This window comes from Ornithorhynchus anatinus, chromosome X2 (assembly GCF_004115215.2).
Source record: "Ornithorhynchus anatinus isolate Pmale09 chromosome X2, mOrnAna1.pri.v4, whole genome shotgun sequence".
NCBI lineage: Eukaryota > Metazoa > Chordata > Mammalia > Monotremata > Ornithorhynchidae > Ornithorhynchus > Ornithorhynchus anatinus.
In genome coordinates this window covers 2,015,802-2,038,604 of record NC_041750.1, presented here as the reverse complement: position 1 = coordinate 2,038,604, position 22,803 = coordinate 2,015,802, and the positions used below count along the sequence as shown (strand labels likewise).

General features: G+C 45.8%; 1 protein-coding gene across 1 annotated transcript; it reads left to right on the top strand.

The window, feature by feature from the left end:
• The first annotated feature begins 13,419 nt into the window (after positions 1–13,419).
• On the top strand, positions 13,420–17,240 carry LOC120638100 (protocadherin alpha-13-like). Its single transcript, XM_039910552.1, has one exon. It carries the CDS (start codon positions 14,411–14,413, stop codon positions 16,907–16,909), a length of 2,499 nt encoding a protein of 832 aa, XP_039766486.1. The 5' UTR covers positions 13,420–14,410; the 3' UTR covers positions 16,910–17,240.
• The last annotated feature ends 5,563 nt before the right edge of the window (positions 17,241–22,803 follow it).

The window sequence follows — 22,803 nt, the reverse complement described above, 5'->3', positions numbered from 1 at the left end:
CATCTGCCTGTTATTCCTAAGGAACATCTCTCCCTGTATTTCCTTGGGCTCTTTTTCATTGAAGCTGTCTGCCTGCCTGTTCAGTTAGAAAAGTTTTTCCTACTGCTCAGTAGGAAAGTATCCTACAGAAAGTATTTCCAAAAGAGGATGTGAGCCCCATTGACTGTAAGCTCCTTATGGACAGGGAATGTACCTTACACTTCTGTCACACTTCTCAAGCACTTAGAACAGTGCCCTGCACTCAGTGAATTTACCTTCCCTCACTCACTGTAACTCTAACTCCCTGTAACTAAGCATGGTGTTTTTTGGGCCTCATCCTGTGCTAAGCAGTGGGGCAGAGCTAACATGATCAAATCGGACACACTCCTTGTCCCTTTTAGTTTTGTAGCCTAAGAGATAGGGAAAGCAAGAATCTTGTCCCCATTTAAAAGAGCAGGAAATGGGGGCACAAAGGTGGTGGTGTGCCCAGAACTGGGACTAAAACAGGGTCTTCTGATTCCCAGCCCCAGGTTTTTTCACTGGGCCACACCCCACCACTCCCCCTTAGTCCTCCATAAATTGTTTCTCAAGGTTTGACACCTGCCCAAAGTGGTGTTTTTCTGGGGGGGGGCAGGGCGGTTTAAGTGGTATTTGTTAAGCGCTTACTATGTGCTGGGCACCTCTAAATGCTGGAATAGATACAAGGTAATCAAGTTGGACACAGTTCCTGTCCCAACTTGGGGATCACGGCCTTAATCCCCATAATACAGTTGGGGTTAGTACAGTGCTCTGCACATAGTAAGCGCTCAGTAAATACTATTGAATGAACGGAGGGACGGAAGTGAAGTTACTTGCCCAAGGTCACGCAGCAGACAAGTGGCAGAGCAGGGATTAGAACCCAGGTCCTGGCTCCCAGGCCTAGGCTCTATCCACTAGGCCACGCTTCTGCCCTTTCCAAAGGGCTTCGGTTTGGTTCCGGGCCCAATGCCTCCCTGCTGTGTAGAGAGCAGTCAGACTCAACCCGACTGCCAGGGGATGGGATAGAGGGGTGTTCAGTAGGGCTGGTGGGCAGACTTACTCTGCAACATGAGCTCATTAATCGTGGCTTAGCAGTCACAGGGCATGGGTTCTAATCCCGGCTCTGCCTCTTATCTGCTCTGTGACTTTGGGCACTCTGGGCCTCGGTTAACTCTTCTGTAAAATGGGGATTAAGACCATGAGCCCCACGTGGGAGAACCTGATTACCTTGTATCTACCCCAGTGCTTGGAACAGTGCCTGGCACATAGTAAATCCTTAACAAATACCGTAATTAATTATTATGTGCCAGTGATGCAGTGGGCAGGGGCGAGAAGTTCCTCTTGGCTCTCACCTACCCCTAGGGGGGCATCCAAAAGAGGGTGGGAATTAGGGAATAAAAAGATAAACCCGCAAGTGCCAAGACGGGGCTTGTGGGATGTCCTGACTGGTCACATCGGGTCAGGTGGTCAGGCAATTATACTTACTGAGCACTTAATATACTCAGAGCCCTGTACTAAGCACTAGGGAGAGTACAATGTAAGAGTGAACAGACTCATTCCTTGCCCACGACGAGCTTAGAGTCTAGAGGGAGTGATCTTGCCCCCTCAACTGGGCCATGGCCCGTTCAAACTAGAGGGTCCATCGTTCGGATCAAATCCTTTGTCCCTGTTGCTTAAGGCATCTTAGACTGAGTGGCACTGTGACTACTATTAGTAGGACTCATGTCTTACTTTCCCAAGCACTTTTTATAGTGCTCTGAACTCAGTAAGTGCTTAATATGAACTTCGATTGTGAGGCTCATGTGGGACAGGGACTGACCTTAATAACTTGTATCTACCCTAACGCTTAGAGCAAGCGGTGCTTCACAGAGTAAGTGCATAAATACACTAAATCCAATCGGGGGCGGAGGTCTAAGGGTGACCCCCTCCCTAGGGTGACCTTTAGGATGTGGGGCTCAGTCCTTCGGAGTCGTGCCTCCCTCCTCGTGAAGCAGGAAGCCTCACCCGCATTTATTGAGCACTTACTGGGTGCAGAACACTGTCCTAAGCGCTGAGGAGAGTACAGTAGGACTATAAAGAGACACCCTTCCTACCCAGCAGCTTTTGAGGTTTCCTGTACTATCTAAGCACCGAATTTAGGCCCCTGTCCGCAGGAGGAGCTCAACAGTACTGGGGACATTTGACATTTTTGAGAGCCGATTGCCCTTTCGACTATTCTGCTCTGCCCCTTCCGGCTTCTTTCCCTCCCAGGGCTCCTGACATTTCAGTCCCGCCCCATGACGTGTCCCTGGCTGCAGCCTCTTAGGATTTATGTCGAGGTTTCACTCCGGGCCGGCCGTAGCTCAGCGGTTACTTCTGTCAACGAAAGGCTTCTTTCGGTTAAATCTCTTCGGAGGTTCGAGCCCCCGCGGGCGCTTTCCGGTCCTTTTTTGCCCCGGGGGCTTCTGGACACTTGCTATTATTATTATTAATAATAGTAATAATAATCATCATCATTATATGGTTTTCGTTAAGCCCTTAGTATGTGCAAAGCGCTGTTCCAAGCGCTGGGGTAGATACACGTTAGTCAGGTTGGGCGCAGTCCCTCTCCTACATGGGGGCTCACAGTCTTAATCCCCATTTTGCAGATGAGGGAACTGAGACCCAGAGAACAATAATAATAATAATAGTGATGGTATTTGTGAAGCACTGTTCTAAGCGCTGGGGGGGATACAAAGTAATCAGGTTGTCCCACGTGGGGCTCACAGTCTTAATCCCCTTCCTACAGACGAGGGAACTGAAGCACAGAGAAGTGAAGTGACTTGCCCAAGGTCACACAGCAGACAAATGGCGGAGCCGGGATTAAGCCTAGTGGATAGAGCACGGACCTGGGATTTGGAAGGACGTGGGTCCTAATCCCTGCTCTGCCACTTGTCAGCTGTTTTGTTTTGTTTTGCTGCCTGTCCCCCTTTTAGACCCTGAGCCCGTTGTTGGGCAGGAATTGTCTTTATCTGTTGCCGAATTGCACATTCCAAGCGCTTAGTCCAGTGCTCTGCACACAGTAAGCGCTCAATAAATACAATTGAATGAATGAATGAATGCTGTGTGACCTTTGACAAGTCACTTAACTTCTCTGGGCCTCAGTTACCTCATCTGGAAAATGGAAATTAAGACTGTGAGCCCCACGTGAGACAACCTGATTACCTTGTATCTCTCCCGACGCCCCCCCGCCCCCGAGCTTAAAATAGTGTTTGGCACATAGTAAGTGCTTAACAAAAACATTATTATTATTATTATTATGGCTATTATTAGATCACTCCCCTTGGGGCGTATCCATCCCCGCCCCATGAAGTAGCCCAGGTTATAGTCCTTCAGGCTATTGGAGGGAACTGCTAAAGTGGTCTACTTTAGCTCAGCGGTTACTTCTCACCCTTACACCCCATCTTTTTGGAGGTTCGAACCCCTCGAGGGGCTTTTCGATCTTTCGATCCTAGATAATAATAGGAATATTTATTAAGCGCTTACTATGTGCAAAGCCTTATACTAAACGCTGGTAGAAAATACATAAGTGGACATTAGACAGAGTCTCTGTCCATCAGGGGGGCTCAAATTTAAAACTGTGATCCTATGTGGGACATAGACTGTGTCCAACCTGATCGGAGAAGCAACGTGGCTCAGTGGAAAGAGCACGAGTTTGGGAGTCAGAGGTCATGGGTTCTAATTCCAGCTCCGCCACATGTCATCTGTTGACTTTGGGCAAGTCACTTCACTTCTCTGTGCCTCACTCCCTTCATCTGTAAAATGGGGTTTAAGACTGTGAGCCCCACGCGGGACAACCTAATCACCTCGTATTCCCCCCAGGGCTTAGAATAGTGCTTTGCACATAGTAAGCACTTAACAAATACCATCATCATTATTATTACTATTATTACCCCCAGCGCTTAGTACAGTGCCTGGCACATAGTAAGTGCTGAACAAATACCATATTTATTATTATTCTCCCAGATTCTCCCCTTCCCAAAACGCGTGACCGCGGAGAGGAGGGGAGATCCGCATTGCTCCCCCGCTTTGCTTCATCTCTCTGACCTTCTTGGGCACCCCGACTGATGCAGGCGGGGGTTGGAGCTGTTCCGTGGAGAGGTTTTTTCCTGTGTATGTGTATATGTATGTGTCCCGTCAAACAGCAGGGACTGTCTCTATCTGTTGCCGACTTGTTCATTCCAAGCGCTTAGTTACAGTGCTCTGCACATAGTAAGCGCTCAATAAATGCTACTGAATAAATACTTTTGAATGAATTTGTGTGTATTTGATCTTTCCATTCCACCTCTTGCTCCCGCCCCTCCTTCGCACCTTGCTCCCTTTTCCCTGTCCCCAAACTCCTCTGGGGAAAGCTGCGGGAGGCATTGGGGCCTTTCCCCTCTGATCCCCCGCCTATTCCGCCCCCATCTCCTCCTCAGAGGAGAGGGAAGATGAAGCCCTCAGGTGAGGCAGGGTCATGACTGACGACAGAACTGGGTGACCCCCTTTTTCCTCACCCCCGGCTCCATGGACAGGGTCGCACTTGTCTTCTCGGCCCCCGTTTCTCCTGGACGGCAAGGGAAAGCGAATTCAGACGCGGGGGAGACCAGGAGCCTGTCAAAATCCTGGAAGCTCCTTCTTCTGTTTGAAATATCCCCATCCCGCCCGGTGACGTGTCCTGGGCAGAAATCCCTAAGGCTATAATCGCTGGGACACTACCAGTACCAGCTCAACGGTTACTTCAATCTGTGGTTCTTCCCTGGATCTAAATCCTTTCGGAGGTGTTTTCTGGTTCTTTTTGCACCCGGAACCTCTACGAATCAACCAGTAATATTTTTTTGAGCCCCCATGTTGTGCAAAACTCTATACCAAAAGCTTACGAGTTTACACTAGAGAAAGACACGGACTCATTGATCTCAAGGAACTTGCGGTCTAACGGGGGGTGCGGACACTAAAATAATAATAATAATGATGGTATTTGTTAAGCGCTTACTATGTGTCAAGCACTGTTCTAAGCGCTGGAGTAGATACAAGGTAATCAGGTTTTCCCATGTGGGCTCACAGTCTTAATCCCCATTTTACAGATGAGGTCACTGAGGCACAGAGAACTTAAGTGACTTGCCCAAAGTCACACAGCTGACAAGTGGTGGAGCGGGGATTAGAACCCACATCCTCTGACTCCCAAGCCCGTACTCTTTCCACTAATAAAATAATTAATAAGCAGAAAGATGGAAAGTAAATATGCAGTCAACCAACCGATTGATCGAATTTATTGAGTGCTAACTGTGTGCAGAACACTGTACTAAGCGTTTGGGAGAGTACACTATAACAGAGTTGGTAGACACGTTCCCTGCCCTCAACAGGCTTACAGTCTAGAGGAGATGCAGATGCAGACGCGAGAATGCTTAAGCAGAAGGTCGTGTACAAAAGTGTTGTAGGTGCGAATACACATGTGCTTGGTTGCCCAAAGTTCTGGGTTGGTAGATGGAGGAATGTAAATTGGGGAAAACAGAAGTGGGAAATGGCCCCCTGATGGAGCTATGATTGAGGTACAAAGTTGTAGTAGACAGCCTTGATGCCAATAGCACGATGTTTCTGATTTGTAAGGAGGGAACTGGAAGCCACTGGGAGTTTAAAAGGAATGGAGAGCTGTGTCCTGAATGACATTTCAAAAAGACAATACAAATACCAGCTTGGAGAATGGACTGGAAGGGAGAGAGACGAGGCAGGGAGACTCTTTTGGAGGCTGATTCAATATTTTAACCATGATATAGCTTGAGTTTGAATTTAGGTTTTGAAAAAGGGGCAGACCGGAAAAATGGAGAAGAAATGGAAAGATTTACCACTTGATTGAATGTGAGAGCTGACAGACCATGAAGAATCAGGTTGACAATAAAGTTTGCTAGCTTCTGGGACAAGGAGAATAATAGGGTTACTGATGAAGATGGGAAAGGTAGGAGGTAAAGAGTGTTTAGGAGAGCAGATAAGAAGTAAAATTTTAGACATATTGACACTTTGGAGAAGGGGCTTTAGAGATTTCCAGACTGAAACCCACCATTTTTTCTCTCTGCCTAATTCATCCTACCTTCCTGGAGGGATAGGGAAGCCTTTTACCCTCCCAGTGGGAATACCTGCAGTCATTCATGTTAATTTATTTGTGTCGATTGACTCCCAGTTTTCAGCTGGGTGCAGCATTTTCAGAGCCTCTGTTTTACTGTGTCCTTCAAACTTTTCCTCTGCTCTTTTGCTTTCTTTTTTCCAATTCCAGTTCATCACAGAGCAGCTGTTGCATATCCTGCTGCCTTTCATTCCCGTCACGTGTCCCACTCAGTGTAGCTCTTGTGAGGTGAGCATAGCATAGCTAAGAGAACGGTTCATTCCAGAACTTCACTGTCTGTGATCTTTCATGCCCTTTTGTTGATATAGATTGATGAAAGTGCTCAAGTAGTCGAATGTGGCAACTGTGTGGGCTACTACACTGCCAAGTAGAGCCTCTGCAGGATACTGCCTGATTTGGTGTCCCCTCTTTCTTTGAGAATTTCCTAGTCATCTCTCCGCGGCATCCTGGGAAGGATGAGATGGATAAATAACTTGTCGGGAGTGATGGGGTTAAGGGAGGGACAAATTGCCAAAATGGCTACAGCATCACAGGACCTGGAGTGGACTGCTAGATCACTTCCAGGGGTGGCGGCAGGCCAAGCGGCTACCAGGGTGCCTAGATCCATTAAACAGGTTGAGAGGGAGAGATTTAGATAATATCTGGCAAAGCAGTAGTTTACCTGCTCAGGAAACCTTAAGAGCTGCAGTCCAGGACACTTCTGGGGTGGGATTTCTCTGACACTTGACTGGCATCCAAGTCACAAGGGAATGGGCAGGGAGGAACTCACAGGTGAATGTAATCGAGAAGGGAAGGGGAGTGTGACTTTGGACAAGAAACAATGAATAAATAAAAATAAAATGGTAAAAGATCAGAGATAGTTAGCTCACATCTACAAGGGGACAAGTCAAAGTGGGATCTGATTGCTAACCGATCACTAAGACATTTCCTCTAGACTGCAAGTTCTCTGTGGGCAAAGAACCTCGCTACCAATTCTGTTGTATTATCCCAAGCGCTTAGTACAGTGCTCTGTACAGGGTAGGTGCTCAATAAATACCATTGATTATAATATGATCCCTACCCTTAAAGGGGTTGGAAAGACACAAAATAAATTGCCATAGTGCTTAGCACAGAGGAAGCAATACCATTATTATTATACTTAAATATGAAAACGTTTATATTAAGATTTGAATAAAAAAGAAAATGCAAACATAGATGTGTGAATGAATAAGTGTTTAGTCAGTATAGACTCAAGTGAAGAGTGTTTGTGAGTGTAGAAGAGTGTAAGTGGTGCAGAGGTATTGGGCACAGAGTTGTGAGGTGAGGACATGGAGAGAAGGAAAAATTAGTTGGGATTCATATTCTGAGAGCACAACTTTATTGTGCTGTTAATTTGGGGGACAAAGAATATGACCCTCTTTCATCTTTATCCCCAAATTCATTCAAAGTGTATTAGGATTAGGAAGAGAGGGAAATAATTTTATTTTACAATCATTATTTTCTTATTTCCTTAAAAACATTGGAACCATTCGTACAAATTTATTCCCCTTATAAGAAAGAATGCTGAGGACTGGTAAGAAAATGACCATGGAATTCCATATTTTGTGGTTCAGTGAGATAAATTGAACTATGTTTTCTCCAGGTTAGGCCTGAATATGCAGTGAGATGTTCAAGAAATCAAAATTTCAAAATAAATAGTGTTAATCCCCCTTTTTTGTGTGTGTTTCAACTATGAAAAAGGCATTTGACAGGGTGGAAAAGGAGTCTAAACTTCTTGTGCTAAAAATAATGAACTTTTCTTTTTAAAATAAGTGTAAAATTGTAAGGTTGGTCAGAACCCGGGGGTTCTTTTGAACACAATCTCTCTCCAGGGATCACTGAGAGATGCCTAGACTGGCTATACCTGAGAGACTTCCTTGTCCCTAAATGGTGACATTTAAGGTAATTTTGAGGTCTCCAGTCTCTGGCTTCTCTGGGAATCCTTCCCCCTCAGAGCGCTTGAGAAAAATCGTTGATACCATCCTGTAATTTATTGTGAAGATAGAGGGTCCTGTCGAGAAAGAGAATGAGAGGACTCCCAGAGGAGAAAAAGAAAAGTTGAGCTTCTGTCTTTGAGACCTCATGACTGAAAAACCTCTGGGGAGGAATTGAGTGTAATGATAGAAAGAGTGCCACTTACACTCTCTAGTCAATTATGTTCAGGTGCTGTTTGACGTCAGAATGGAAAATCTGTTTGGGCATTTCAGCAGGGAATTTCAGGGTCATAAGACATTTCTGAGAGTCCGTACTAAAGCTTGAGCATTTCGATTTTTGGAATCACCAGCAAAATTTAATATTTAAATAACAGACCAGACCCTAATGCCACAGAAACCAACCTCTACTTTAAATGAACTAAATCAATCCATCGGAATGGATATTATATAATAATCTCAGAGATATCATGTTTTTATGAGATGTTCTTCCCCTTGACTCTATTTATTGCCATTGTTCTTGTCTGCCTGTCTCCCCCGATTAAATTGTAAGCCCGGCAAACGGCAGGGACTGTATCTATTGCCGACTTGTACATTCCAAGCGCTTAGTACAGTGCTCCACACATAGTAAGCGCTCAATAAATACTACTGAATGAATGACCCGTAACTTTAGGATAATTTTCTTTAATCAAAGGAACAACCTGGGGATGAAACGTACTTTCTTCTGTTTGGTTTTATGTAGAAAAGCCTAGAAATGATCGGACCCTTCCAATGTTGAGTCGGGTCTTTCTAATCTGCTTTTTTCTTTGAGGTTTCCCCTAGGCCATTCCTATTGGATCCTCGCTTCTTCCAATGAAAAGTTTCCATCCTTGTGAGTCAGACGTATTTTTCAGCCAACTGCAGTTAATCAACTGAACCGCACACTGTCGCTGTCCAGTCGAAAGGCGCCAAAACTCCAGGCCGAAATCCCTCGCTCCTCGCCTCCTTTCTCCCCGCTGACGTCAGGGACAGAAAGGACAAAGCCACCAATCTCTTCCTAACGGACCCGAAGATGGGCTGATCTTGCAAACGGGAGAAATCTACCAGCGCAGTCGCGGCCAACAAAGGAGTTAGACTCTGGAAATGGTAAGTAATGGAGATGCCGAAGAAACTAAATATTCCCACTTCGGGAATCTGCTGATTTCAGCCTGTTTCTTCCACCATGGGGATCAGAAATGCTTCCCTGACTATTAATCCCACCGCTTTTGTGGAAATCGGACCAAAGAGTATTCCCTGTTCGCCCGTTTCCACTGTTTTGGTTTTTTTCTTTTTCCCGCCCATCTCCTCCCCTCCCGATTGTAAACTCCGGGAAGGCAGGGAACATGCATCTTCGGTTGTAGCGTGTCTCAGCGGAAAGAGCACGGGCTTGGGAGTCAGAGGTCATGGGTTCGAAACTCGGCTCTGCCACTTGTCAGCTGTGTGACTGTGGGCGAGTCACTTAACTTCTCTGTGCCTCAGTTACCTCATCAGTAAAATGGGGATTAAGTTTGTGAGCCTCATGTGGGACAACCTGATTACCCTGTATACCCCAGCGCTTAGAACAGTGCTCTGCACATAGTAAGCGCTTAACAAATACCAACCTTATTATTGTAATCCCCGAGCCTTTAGCATAGTGCTCTGCGTTCAAAAGGGGCTGGATAAGTATCTTCGATTGATGGACTTTACCACTTCTGCAAGGTAAGGATGTGCAGTTGTCTGCTGGATTTTCCTAGAAGCTATTCGCTTACTCTGAGAGAAAACACCCTCCCCGTTTGAAGTCCTTCCTTCTTACTGCGTTAACAGACTCGCTCCCTTCCTCCCTGGGGGGGGGCCACAATTCTTTAAAGCGATTCTTAAATCTGCCGAGTATATTTGTGCCAGTTTCCTTCCAAGAGACAGCAGTTGTAATAGTAGTAATAATAATAATATTTATTAAGTGTTCACTTTATGCAGAGCATGGTCCTAAACCCTGGGAAAGTATTCAGAGGCGGGAATGAGACAGGATCCTTTGCTCTCCAGTCACTCACAATCTAAGAATCTACATGGGGAGAAGGGACTGGAGACAGACTCACAAGGAAGATGCAACAATAAAACAATAAAACTGCATAAAAGGCAAGTACAAATACATAAAAGAAAAACAAAAATCTGTAGGGTGCTGTGGCTAAGAATTTCAGACTCCTCGAGTCCAAGGAACAACAATAGCCCCAGCAATGGCTACACCAGTCTAAGAGGTTCTGTCGGGAAGCGACATGCTACTTCCTTCATCTGACTGAAAGAACGACCGAAAATGGCTCAGAAAGAAGGCTCCTTTAGGCCCTGGTGGATCCAGCCCAAGCGAAGATCAAGGCACTGGAGGAAATGTCTCCAGGGAAAAAGCCAGGTGGGACAGAAGGTAAGGGAAAGGACTCTTTGTTAATAATAATAATAATAATAATCTTGGTATTTAAGCGCTTACTATGTGCCAAGCACAGTTCTAAGCGCTGGGGAGGATACAGGGTGATCAGGTTGTCCCACGTGGGGCTCAGTCTTCATACCCATTTTACAGATGAGGTAACTGAGGCACAGAGAAGTTAAGTGACTTGCCCAAAGTCACACAGCTGACAAGTGACTGACCATGACCTCTGACTCCCAAGCCCATGCTCTTTCTACCAAGCCACGCTGCTTCTCTAAGACACAAGGTAATCAGGTTGTCCCCTGTGGGGCTCACAGTCTTCATCCCCATTTTCCAGATGAGGCAACTGAGGCCCAGAGACGTGAAGTGCCTTGCCCCAAATGGTCACACAGCAGACCATTGGCGGAGCCGGGATTAGAACCCATGACCCCTGACTCCCAAGCCCAGGCTCTTCTCACTAAGCCACACTGCTTCTTTGTTCCCAAAAGACCGTCATCAGAGTTGGCATTTCACTAGGCCCCGACATCCTCGATTGTCGTGGAGTCTGAACCTGAGAGAATATCAAAGAAATTGAGGGCAAGATTGGTTCCCCACATGCCTCACTTGAATATGATCAATTTAATTCTCTGAAAAGAAGAGAGAGAGCGGACCGATGCTGATGTAGAGTGATTTCTCTTGAAGGAGTCTCTCCCAGAGTTGGATGACGGCCTGGATTTACAGCATGAAAATAGTTGGAAGGTACCTGGATTAAACCTATGGAGTATTCACTGGAGTACGTACATGGAGTATAAAATGGAGTATGTACATGGAGTTTACATATAGGATGCAGAGAGTGAGGCTCTGCCACGTGGTAGTACAACATTCTGCGCACAGTAGTTACTCATATACTACTGATTGGTATGGAGGCAATTTCTATATCGTGAACAGCAGTTAGCGGCAGGACAAGAAGCAGAAACAAATGGCAAAGGACTTATGCAAGCACCACTTGAAATGAGACTAGGCCTTGGAGAAGGGTATACAAACTAAAGAAGGAGTGAACAAGGTCGACTATGTTTCATTCACTTCAGTGTGAGATATTTTTCCTGGTGTTTCTTCCCATGAATCACTGACCAACTCCTGGGTGGATATGTTAGCTCTTGGCACCAGTTGGCAGTGGAGAACCAGTAAAGGACAGGACAAAGCAGATGATGCCATCTTCACTTCAGTGCTGATCAGTGGTGGTTTTGGAGTGGAAGGCATGGTACTAGGCAGTTGGTAGAGTAGTAGAGGTGTTCTTTTTAATCAAAGACGATATTGCTGTGGCTAACTGCATCTATGAGTCTATCTTCGACGTCATAATGATGACCCCGATGGCATCTGAATCAGCATAGGTAAGTTGATGATTGCATCGTGGTGGCCCTGAACCTCGCCTTATAACCATCCTCTGCTCCACATTGATGGATGGAAGTCATTTATGAAACAGTCCAATTCCATGCATGTCACTTGATATTCCAAAGGATGGAGCCTGAAAACAGTGTCCACAGCTTTCAACCTAAGTTGAAACAACCAATCAGACAACCAATCAATTCTTGTGAAAGGGATGTTTGGTCCACATACGTCTTTATCGGCACACCTGTACATCTGGATAATAACCCCAACATCTTTTTGTTCAATAGTAAAAAAAACACAAACACACACACAGTGTCTGGATAACACAATCTGACCAGAGAGGATTTGGGAAGTTATGACATTCTTTTGAAAGAGAAGGTACGTATAAGGGCGGGTCTCAAGGAGGTGTCTTGAGTTCAAGCAATTAATATAATTTGAGGGGAAAACAAAGGGAAGTTGGGAAAAGTATCCTCGGTTTCCAGAGTCATTCAAAATTTGAATTACTATTTCAATTTTGGGTGAATAGTCAAGTGGAAATAGCATGGGACTAGGGCATAGGCATCCCAGGTGCTATTCCTGGCTCCACCACTTGCCTGTTGTGATATCTAGGCAAGACATGGAATTTCACTGTGTCTCGGTTGTTTCCTTATCTGTAAAAGGCAGATAAGATGCCTGATATATCTCCCTCTTAGGCGGTAATCCCTATGCAGGACATAGATTGTGTCTAATCTGATTATTTTATATCTACCCAGTGCTTAACTTAGTGTTTTCATATAGTAAGTGCTTAATAAATGCCATCATTATTAACTCTCTGATAACTCAGTGATTTCCTTTTTTCCAAACTGGGAAAGACAGAACCAGAAAACATTGTTTTGCATCTTTATTCCAAAAGGGTTAAGAAGGAGTTCTACTCATTGGCAAAATCACCTGCAGGTAGTGTTTGATGAACAAGAAAGGGAAATGTTTAACTTGGGCAAGAATTGGGAGGTTAGGTAGCCAGGGAGCAAGGAGTGAAGTTGTGATCTTTAAATAGTGAAACATTCTTTCATATGACCTTAGGAAGGATGGATGGGGATAAATGACCTGGACCATTATTCTGTGAATGAGTGAGTGGAATATTTCCACAGGATATATGGAAAAGAAAAAGGAGTTAGGAGCCATGACACCAAAATAAATATTGGAGACTAAAGGGATTTGCTTAATTTATTCTCTGGGCTATATATTGCCCATAACCACTATGTCATGGAATATCAGGATGCTATTTGACAATGGAAACAGTCTAATAGTGACATAACTAAACATACAAATATCATATATGATGACTTTATATAAAACAGGTAACAAACATAATGTACAGTAGGAAATACTGTTTGAAATTTCCCTAAATCAACAAGACAATCTTTTTTTTAACCTCATAAAGAGGCCTAAAGTCCTAAATTCTCCATAGAGGATGTTGTTTTCAGATTAAAAAATGGTGACTACTCCAGTTTTATATCTTCTCAGTATCATGACAATGTCAAGTATGGAAAAGGTGGAAAAGGAACACCTCATCGTGATCTCATAACCAGACTGCTGTGGGTCCCGATGCATGAGAAAGAGGCTGCCTTTCCCAAGATTCCAGGAATCCTGTTGGTTTCTGCTTCATCCCAGGAAGGGAGAAGAATCTCTAGCAGCAAGCTCCAGGCCTTCTCCATTTTTAGAATGTTGGACTGAGTCTGTGATTAGGCTGTTGAGACTCTAAGCCATAAGGAGCCTGAAGATCTGCAATTATAGGCACAGTGCTCCACTGCTCCTGAATTTATCATCGTCATTGCCACATCTATTATTTTTATGTTTCAATTATTTCATATTTTTTGTGTGTCTTTCACCAGCTCAACATCGTCCACTTATTCCTGGATAAAAAGCTCTTTGGAGGCAAAGAACCATGTCCAATTCTCAACTATTGTTCCCAGAACTCAATACAGCACTTTCCTCTAACCAGGGGACTTAGTAAACAGTATTGCTACCAAGAAGATAAAATTTCCTTATCAAAAACGTCGAAGGGCTCAGTCTTGCGCAACTCATGTTGCAAAGAAAAACAAAATCCCCATTCGGTTCTCTTTTACCCAAATATTATGGCCAAAAAGGCTGTGTACCCAATTGACAACCTTTTGGAGGACGAGAGAATTGAGCTCTTATAATTCTAATTGATGGAGTGCTATGTAAAGAAGGCTTAGTTTCACAACCAGAAGTCATCTATTCGAGGAAGTGAACGCACTTTCACCTGTCCCACTAAATGGGAGACAAAGTGAAAATAGAGGTTTGGGGTTGAAAAGTGGGAAAGAGAGAAGGGATCTCTAGGTACTTACGCTGCGAGCCACATGGTGGCGATGTCTGCTAAAAAATGGCGATAATATAGCGGTCCATCGCCCTTTGTTCAGATGCAAAAACGCAGGAGGAGGAGGAGATTCACGCCGGGCATGGATGGGGTAAGTCACTGAGGGTTAAGGCTTTGCTTTTACGGACTGTGTGGGTTGGGCCCTCCGATCCGACCCCTTTTTAGATAGAAATTGGGGCCCCTCACCGATTACGATGCTGAGCCACTGGAGGGGAGTCGGACGGGGGAGCCGGCGGCGGCTGCTGACCGCGGTTCTGCTGCTGGTCACAGCCTGGGCCAGGGGGAGCGGCCAGCTCCATTACTCGGTGCCGGAGGAGGCGAAACACGGCACGTTCGTGGGCCGCATCGCGCAGGACCTGGGGCTGGAGGTCGGGGAGCTGGTGCCGCGGATGTTCCGGGCGGTGTCCCAGGGCCGCAGGGACTATCTGGAGGTGAATCTGCAGAACGGCATCCTCTTCGTCAATTCGCGGATCGACCGGGAGGAGCTGTGCGGCCGGAGCCCCGCGTGTAGCATCCACCTGGAGGTGATCGTGGACAAGCCGCTGCGGGTCGACCATGTGGAAGTGGAGGTTAAGGACATCAACGATAACCCGCCAGTCTTCCCGGTAACTCAAAAAACCTTGCTCATTTCAGAATCCATTGCCTTGAATTCGAGGTTTCCGCTAGAGGGCGCTTCGGATGCGGACATCGGAGCCAACTCCTTCCTGACATATAGACTCAGCGACAATGAATATTTTACTCTTGATGAGCCCAAAAGTGATAAAATGTTAAAATCCTTGGCACTTGTATTAAGAAAATCTCTGGACCGAGAAACAACCGTCCAGCACAAATTAGTACTGACGGCCACAGACGGGGGCAAACCCGAACTGACGGGATCGGTGGAGCTGGTGGTCACGGTACTGGATGTGAACGACAATGCCCCTCGGTTTGACCAGGCGATTTACCGAGTTCAGATTGCAGAAAATGCCCCCAGTGGGACATTAATGGTGAAACTTAATGCTTCCGATCCGGATGAGGGCGGTAACGGCATGGTGCTTTACTCCTTCAGCTCGGATACTCCACCCGCTGTAAGAGAGGTGATCGGGATTGATCCAAATTCGGGAGAAATCAGGGTGAAGGGAGGCCTGGACTATGAAATCCGCCATACCTATGAGATCCAGGTGGAGGGGACGGATCAGGGAACTCCACCGATGGTAGGTCACTGCTCGGTCTTGGTGGAACTGCTGGATGCCAATGACAACGTCCCTGAGATAACGGTGACCTCCCTGTTGCTGCCCATCCGGGAGGACGCCCATCCCGGCACGGTGATCGCTCTGATCAGCGTGTCCGATCGGGACACGGGAGCCAACGGGCAGGTGACGTGCACCCTGGCGCCCCCCGGACCGTTCGGGCTGGTGTCCACCTTCAAGAATTACTATTCCCTGGTCCTGCAGGGCCCCGTGGACCGAGAGAAAGTGGCGGCCTACGAGCTGCGGGTGACGGCGCGGGACGGTGGGGATCCGGCGCTGGAGGCCACGGCCAGTGTGTCGGTGGCCATCGCCGATGTGAACGACAACGCGCCGGCCTTCGCCCAGCCCGTGTACACGGTGCTAGTGAAGGAGAACAACCCGCCGGGAAGCCACATCTTCACGGTGTCGGCGCGGGACCCGGACGCGCAGGAGAACGCGTTGGTGTCCTACTCGCTGGTGGACAGGCCAGTGCGGGAGCGGCCGCTGTCGAGCTACGTGTCGGTGCACGCGGAGAGCGGGCGCGTGTACGCGCTGCAGCCGCTGGACCACGAGGAGCTGGAGCTGCTGCAGGTCCAGGTGAACGCCCGCGACGCGGGAGTCCCGGCGCTGGACAGCAACGTGACGCTGCAGGTGTTCGTGCTGGACGAGAACGACAACGCCCCGGTGGTGCTGCCGACCCATTCTGGCGCCGCCACCGCCCCCTCGTGGTCCTCGGCAGGGTCGGGTCCCTGGTCCGGGTCCCCCGGGGCGCCTCAGCCGGGACCGGAGCTGGTTCCGCAGGGGGTCGGTGTGGGGCACCCGGTGGCGAAGATCCGCGCGGTGGACTTGGACTCGGGCTACAACGCGTGGCTGTCGTACGAGCTGCGGGAGGCGGGCGGCGGGGCCGGGCGCAGCCCCTTCCGCATCGGGCTGTACACGGGCGAGATCAGCACGACGCGGGCCCTGGACGAGGCGGACGGGCCGCGGCACACGCTGCTGGTCGTGGTGCGGGACCACGGGGAGCCGGCGCTGCGGGCCACGGCCACGGTGAGCGTGTCGCTGGTGGACAGCGGGCAGGACGGCAAGGTGGCGTCGCGGGCGTCGGGGGTGCAGGCGTCGGGAGCGTCGGGGATCGGCCAGCGGGCAGCGCTGGTGGACGTGAACGTGTACCTGATCATCGCCATCTGTGCCGTGTCCAGCCTGTTCGTGCTGACCGTGCTGCTGTACACGGCGCTGCGGTGCTCGGCGCCCCCGCGGGGTCTGTGCGGGCCCGTCCCTCCGGCCCTGGTCTGCTCCAGCGCGGTGGGGAGTTGGTCGTATTCTCAGCAGCGCCGGCGTCAGCGTCCGAACGCGTGTGCGGGGGACGGGGCCGCTAAGAGCGACCTCATGGCTTTCAGCCCCAACCTGCCGCCCTGCCCGGGACCCCGGGACGCTGGGGAACAGCAGGATAACTCCGCTGATCAATCAGGGAAGGTAAGTCTTTAAATAGTTGCATTTCCGCATCCTTTAAACTTTTTCTCTTTTTGTTTGGCATAATCTTTCCCTCTGGTGGCTGGACCTGCAACTCGGATCCCCCTGAGGGGACTGTATAGAGATTTGGTCTCTCCTTTAGTTGGCTTCATGATGAGATTCTCACTTTTGTTCTTCTTTGAGTTTTGCACGGGTATTTGGAGGGGAGGCAGCCCTTTGTAGACCTACTCTCCCGTTCTGATAGACTTCCACACACTCTCCTAGTTCAAATTTCCAGGTCATTTTCCCCTCGTCCAAATATTCGTCGTATTCATTCTGATAATCTCCCACTACATCTTTAGTTGTTAAATCTTCAGTCATCCTAATATTCTTGGGTTTTGTGGTTGAAGTTCCTCTCAAAGTGTGCATTTGGGTCTTCTCCATTAGGGAAAAATTGTTTTGGAAACTTAAATTGTTTTGCCACTTGAAATAACACCTTATAATAACTGAAATAATTGCAGTACAGGGCTCTGCACCTAGTAGGCAGGCCATGAATCCATTCTTTCAAGATGAGGATGATGGTGATGATGATGACTATAGCGGTACCTAGTCTACCAATAACTCAAGCTCAGAAGTCAGTTCTGCTTTTGCTCACACTTACAGCTGTATCCATTTTTAAATCGAGGCTGTAATTTTCCTTTCAAACAATGGGAATGCACAGATATAATACATCCTGATGCTCGTGCATCGATCAATGTGCTGGCATGGAAAGACCTCTCCTTATAGAGCTGTTTTAGGGGCAGGTGAAGGGGGTTCTCAGGTCGGGTGGCCAATTTGAAGGGGGCTTTTTTCCCCCAGACCCTCCCAACTCCCCCTAAATAGTTCAGTTCCCAACCCCATTTTCTCTCACATTCCCCGTAGGGTTTTCATGGCCCCAGGCTAGTAATGGTAAGAAGCGCTAATGAATAAACCCTATGCCATTACAGTAGTTTATCTCCTCAACTGCCCCCTTCCAGGTTGAGCTGAGGGTAGTGCTGAGCTTGCAAACCAGTAACTGGGACAGTGAGGGGCCGGAGGTGGGACGTGAGGTAGAGGGTGATTTAGTGAGAGAAAGTCTTGTCTAAGCAAACCTCTCTTCCCCCTCTACGTATGTTCAGGATCATGATGAATTTCTTTGCCACTACATTCCTAGATTGGCCCCGCCTGATGCTTGCAAACATCATCGCTGTTGCTCTACATCTATGGACATATTTTTTTCCTAGACACAAGTCTTTAGAGTTAAAGAATGGCTCACATTGTATGGTCAAGCATTCTGGAAGTTTGTCTCTGTAAATCAAGAGGAGATAAATGTCAGCGCTCTGCGCTAGAATAATACTCCTTTATCACAGTGAGTCAGTCTCCACGTCTCTCTCTTCAACGGGGCTGTGATAGAATATCCAGAACGATGGTCGAGGAACATCTAGAAGTCACTGGAGTTAGATTATTTGGAATTTTTTCAAATAAAAAGTTTCTCCAAGTCTGAAGGATTCTCTCTAAGGATCAAGTAAAAAATATACTTGGGAATGAAATATGGAAGGACTTCAGTTAAAGAGAAGGAATCTTTGATGTGAACAGAGAAGGGACCTGAAGAGGTCTGACCAAGTCATGTAAACTAAAGCAGAAGGGGGAGAATATGGAGTACATGGAGAAAGGGTAACCTATGCCTTGTGCAGTTCAAATTTCACTTAAAGTGTTTCCCTCTAATGCTTTGCAAATATTGATCTAGTGGAATCTTTTATTCCAATGGAAGTTTAATTCCTAGAGACACAGACTATCCTTCCAAGCACACATAAATTCCATTAATTGATTAATCCTGAATGTCTTGTCTTTTGAGGGGTACTTTGATCTTTACGAAGTGTTTTTCCATTAATTATCTCATGTTATCCTCACGATGTACTTTTGAAGTGGGGAGAGACAGGTATTATTATTCCTATTTTATAGATGAGGAAAATAAGTCATTAAGAGGTTAAGGGACTTTCCTAAGCTTACCCAGTAGGTCAGTGGCAGAGATGAGAATTGAACCTAATCTCTTGACTCCCAGATCTGTGGTCCTTTTATTGTGGACTCTCTTGCAACTGTTTGTCTGCTTCTCAACACCACGCTGTCAATTCTGCCTTTTTTCATATGGCTTTGGACTTCTGTAGCGATTTTCACATTTTTTTAGACTGTGAACCCCTTGTGGGACAGGAACTGTGTCCAACCTGACAAACTTGTATCCACCTTAGCTCTTAGAACAGATATTGATGCATAATAAGCGCTTAACAAATACCATTAAAACAACTTATATAACATAATCCTTTTCACTTTTTCTTCAAAAGTGACACTCCTATTATTATAACCCTCATTCTCAAATCATTTAAATCTCTTGCATTTTGATGCTCTTCTTTGAGATAATGATATCATCACAGGATGCTATTTTTGTTTTAAAATGAACATTCAATTTGCTTTTTAAATATATGATGAAATGTATATTTATCATTACGACATCTGTTCTATCAGTGAAAATTGTCTCAGAAGGAAGAAAACCTATTAAGTAAGTTTTAGGAATATACTGTTAGGCCAGAACACATCTGTGACAGCAGAATTAGAGAATGTTCTTCTGTCAACATGCATTGGTCTAGCTACAGCACGACACAGAATAATGAGGTGTTATACATTGGTTGAGTACTACAATGTGAGTTTTCCTTAACACAGGATTCTGCAAGGACACAACCCCCATGTGAACTGGATTTAATGCCTTCTGGAAAATCATGCCTTTCAGACAGATATTGCTTGATTAGACAAGCAATGCCATAAACTCCATTTCCTAATTCATGTAATTTTTAAAGGATACAGGCAATACTGAAGAATAGGTGGATATTTTTCAATTATATTTTAACATCTACTGGGTCATTGCATTCTGGCACCAGTGGGAAGAAAACTTGAGATGAGACAGTGGAAGGATGCTATTCCAACCACTAGTACTAGTAATAATAATCATGGTACTTGTTAAGTACTTACTCTGTATTAACCACTCTTCTAAGCACTGGGGTAGATATAAGAAAAGTAGGTTGGACAGAGATCCTGTACCACATGGGCCTCAAAGTCTAGTAGGGGGAGAGAGACAACAGGTATTTCATCCCCATTTTACAGATGAGGAAACCAAAACCCAGGGAAGTGAAATGTCTCATCCAAGGTCATGCAGCAGGCAGATAGTGGAGGCGGTATTAGAACTCAGGTCCCATGACTCCCAGGCCCATGCTCTTAACACTGGAGCTCGCAGCTCCCCAATAATCAATAATTTATAATACTACTATAATCAATAATACTATCAATACAATAATCAATTCCCTCATACAAATTCTCATTCCTCAAGTTTCAGAACTGAGTCTGGACTCTACGCTGTGAGCTCAGTGGGGCAGGGAACGTGTCTACCAGCTCTATTGTATTGTACTCTCCCAAGTCCTTAGTACAGTGCTCTACACAGAGTCGGTACTCAATGAATACCATTGATTGGTTGATTAATTGATTGTAGTTCTTTTTGGGAAATTTCATCATTACTGCTGTACTAACACTGAATGGGATTAGGAATGCTTATTCATTCTCTAGAGAGTTTTGGCATACGAATGTGGCATTTTAAAGTGGGTGACCATGGCTCTCTATTTGATATGTTCTTCTTGTAGCTCCCTACTCCCATCACCAGCTTCTCCTATTACAAAAATCTCTAGGTTCTTGTCCCTCTAGATGTATTCTAAAAACCACATATTAATATGTCAGGAAGAATTAATAGTTCAGGCTCAGGAAAGACGTGACGTGTTTGAGGATTGAGGACAAAGGAATTGCTGAAGCAAAGCAAAAAGGTGTTTGTTGAAAGACATCTTTAAACACTTTGAAACAACTGGCACTAACTTTTCTCTGCACGGTCTGCAGTTGGCTGCGTGTGCCTCACATCACATAAGGCATCAGAAGTGGTGGAACCCACGTTTGGTCGTCATTTCCGACCCAAAGACTCCATCATTTGCATTCAAACCTTGCCAAAAACCATTGAAGAGAAAACAGCAGAGTTTTAACAACTCCATTCACTCTGCAGAGGAACTGCCTCTGGAGGTAAATCGGATGAAACATTGAATTCTACATAAAAAATACAATTGCTTCATTATAAGTCCAAAAAATCAAATTAACAATTGGGATCAAGGAAGATTTCCACAAACAACCAGATTCGAAAGGACAAAGCTTCAGTAGACAATTTAGTGTTATTAAATATAGTGACCTCTCACTTCTTTCCTATCCTGTAAGCCTAGATAGTCAAGGACTATATTTTAAATAATAGAGGGTGTATGTGGATAATGGAAAGGATTCCTCGAGTGAGATTCATTCACATTACCTCCATCTTTAGGATTTATGAACCTTGTCCCTATGCTCAGCATTTTTGTACATGCATATAATTTTTATTTATTCAATGATTAATCCACTTACTGTGTTTCATCATGATATTCTTGTACTAGTTATTATATACGTTGCCCTCTTCCTGCTCCCTCTTTTGCTACAAAGTTGTGTTTATCTTCCTCCCCCATTTGATTGTTATTCATTGAGAGCAGGAAAGGTGTGTCTTGCTACTGATGTACTCTCTCAAGCACTTCATATAGAGCTTTCCGTTGAGTAGACACTCAGTAAATTCCATTGGTTGATTGATCTCAGGATGCTGAGAAATGCAGTGAATTCACAGAGTGTATTAAGTTGATATTTTAAGGGCAATGTCTTCTTAGAATGTTTATGAGAAATATTGTTTAAACATCTGCCTAAAGGACCACAAGATGGGACGGGTGTGGCTAGGAGTTGAAATGTTACTATGACAGCTGAGGTGACTCTGGATTCCCGGGGAAGCCTCCCATCTTCTGTCCTACGGTGGAGGAGGTAAATCCGATGTATAGAAGTGATGGAGAGCAGCATGGCATAGTGGAGAGATCACAGGCCTGGCAGTCAGAGGACCCAGCTTCTAATCCGGTTCTGTCACGTGCCCGCTCTGTGACCCTGATTACATCACTAAAGTTCCTGTGCCTCACTTTCCTCAACTGTAAAATGGGGATTGAATACCTGATCTCCCTCCTACTTGGACTGTGAGTCCCATGTGGGTTGATTAACTTATATCTACCCCAACTCTTAGAACAGTACTTAACACGCGGTAAGAGCTAAACAAATACCACTATATATATGAGGACAGAGTCTATCTTCACAGAGTGGAGCCAACTGGGAAGATGTGTTAATTCTTCCACAAGGGCAGTTTGACTTGGAGCAGAGAGATGGCTGGACACTACTCCATCCAGGGAATGTGGAGCTTACGTACGTTACTGTGGGTAATTTAATTGCTAAATTTTAACTTGCTTTAACTATTGCCTGGATGATATTATAAATGTTCTAAATCATTACTGCTGTACTAACACTGAATGGGATTAGGAATACTTATACATTCTCTAGAAAGTTCTGGCTTACGAATGTGGCTTTTTAAAGTGGGTGACCACGGCTCTCTAACTATTTGATACGTTCGTCTTGTAACTCCCTACTCCCATCACCAATGATTAGCCTCTCCTCTTACAAAAATCTCTCGGTTCTCGTCCCTATAGATGTATTTTAAAAACCACATATTAATATGTCAGGAAGACTTCATAGTTCAGGCTCAGGAAAGACGTGACTTGTGTCCATCCAGTGTCTATCCTCCCCCACTTGGAATATGGGCTTCGAAGGGACCAGAAGTCGTGATGTAATTAATTTTCATGTCTTAATTTCGAGGATTAGTTCAGTGCTCTGAAAATTGGAAGCAATTATTGAATGCAGGTAGTAAAAAGAACAGAGATCAAAAAGAAAGCAGGAATATATTGTTCCAGTACTTACCGGTTTAGTCACAGGGTGTCGCT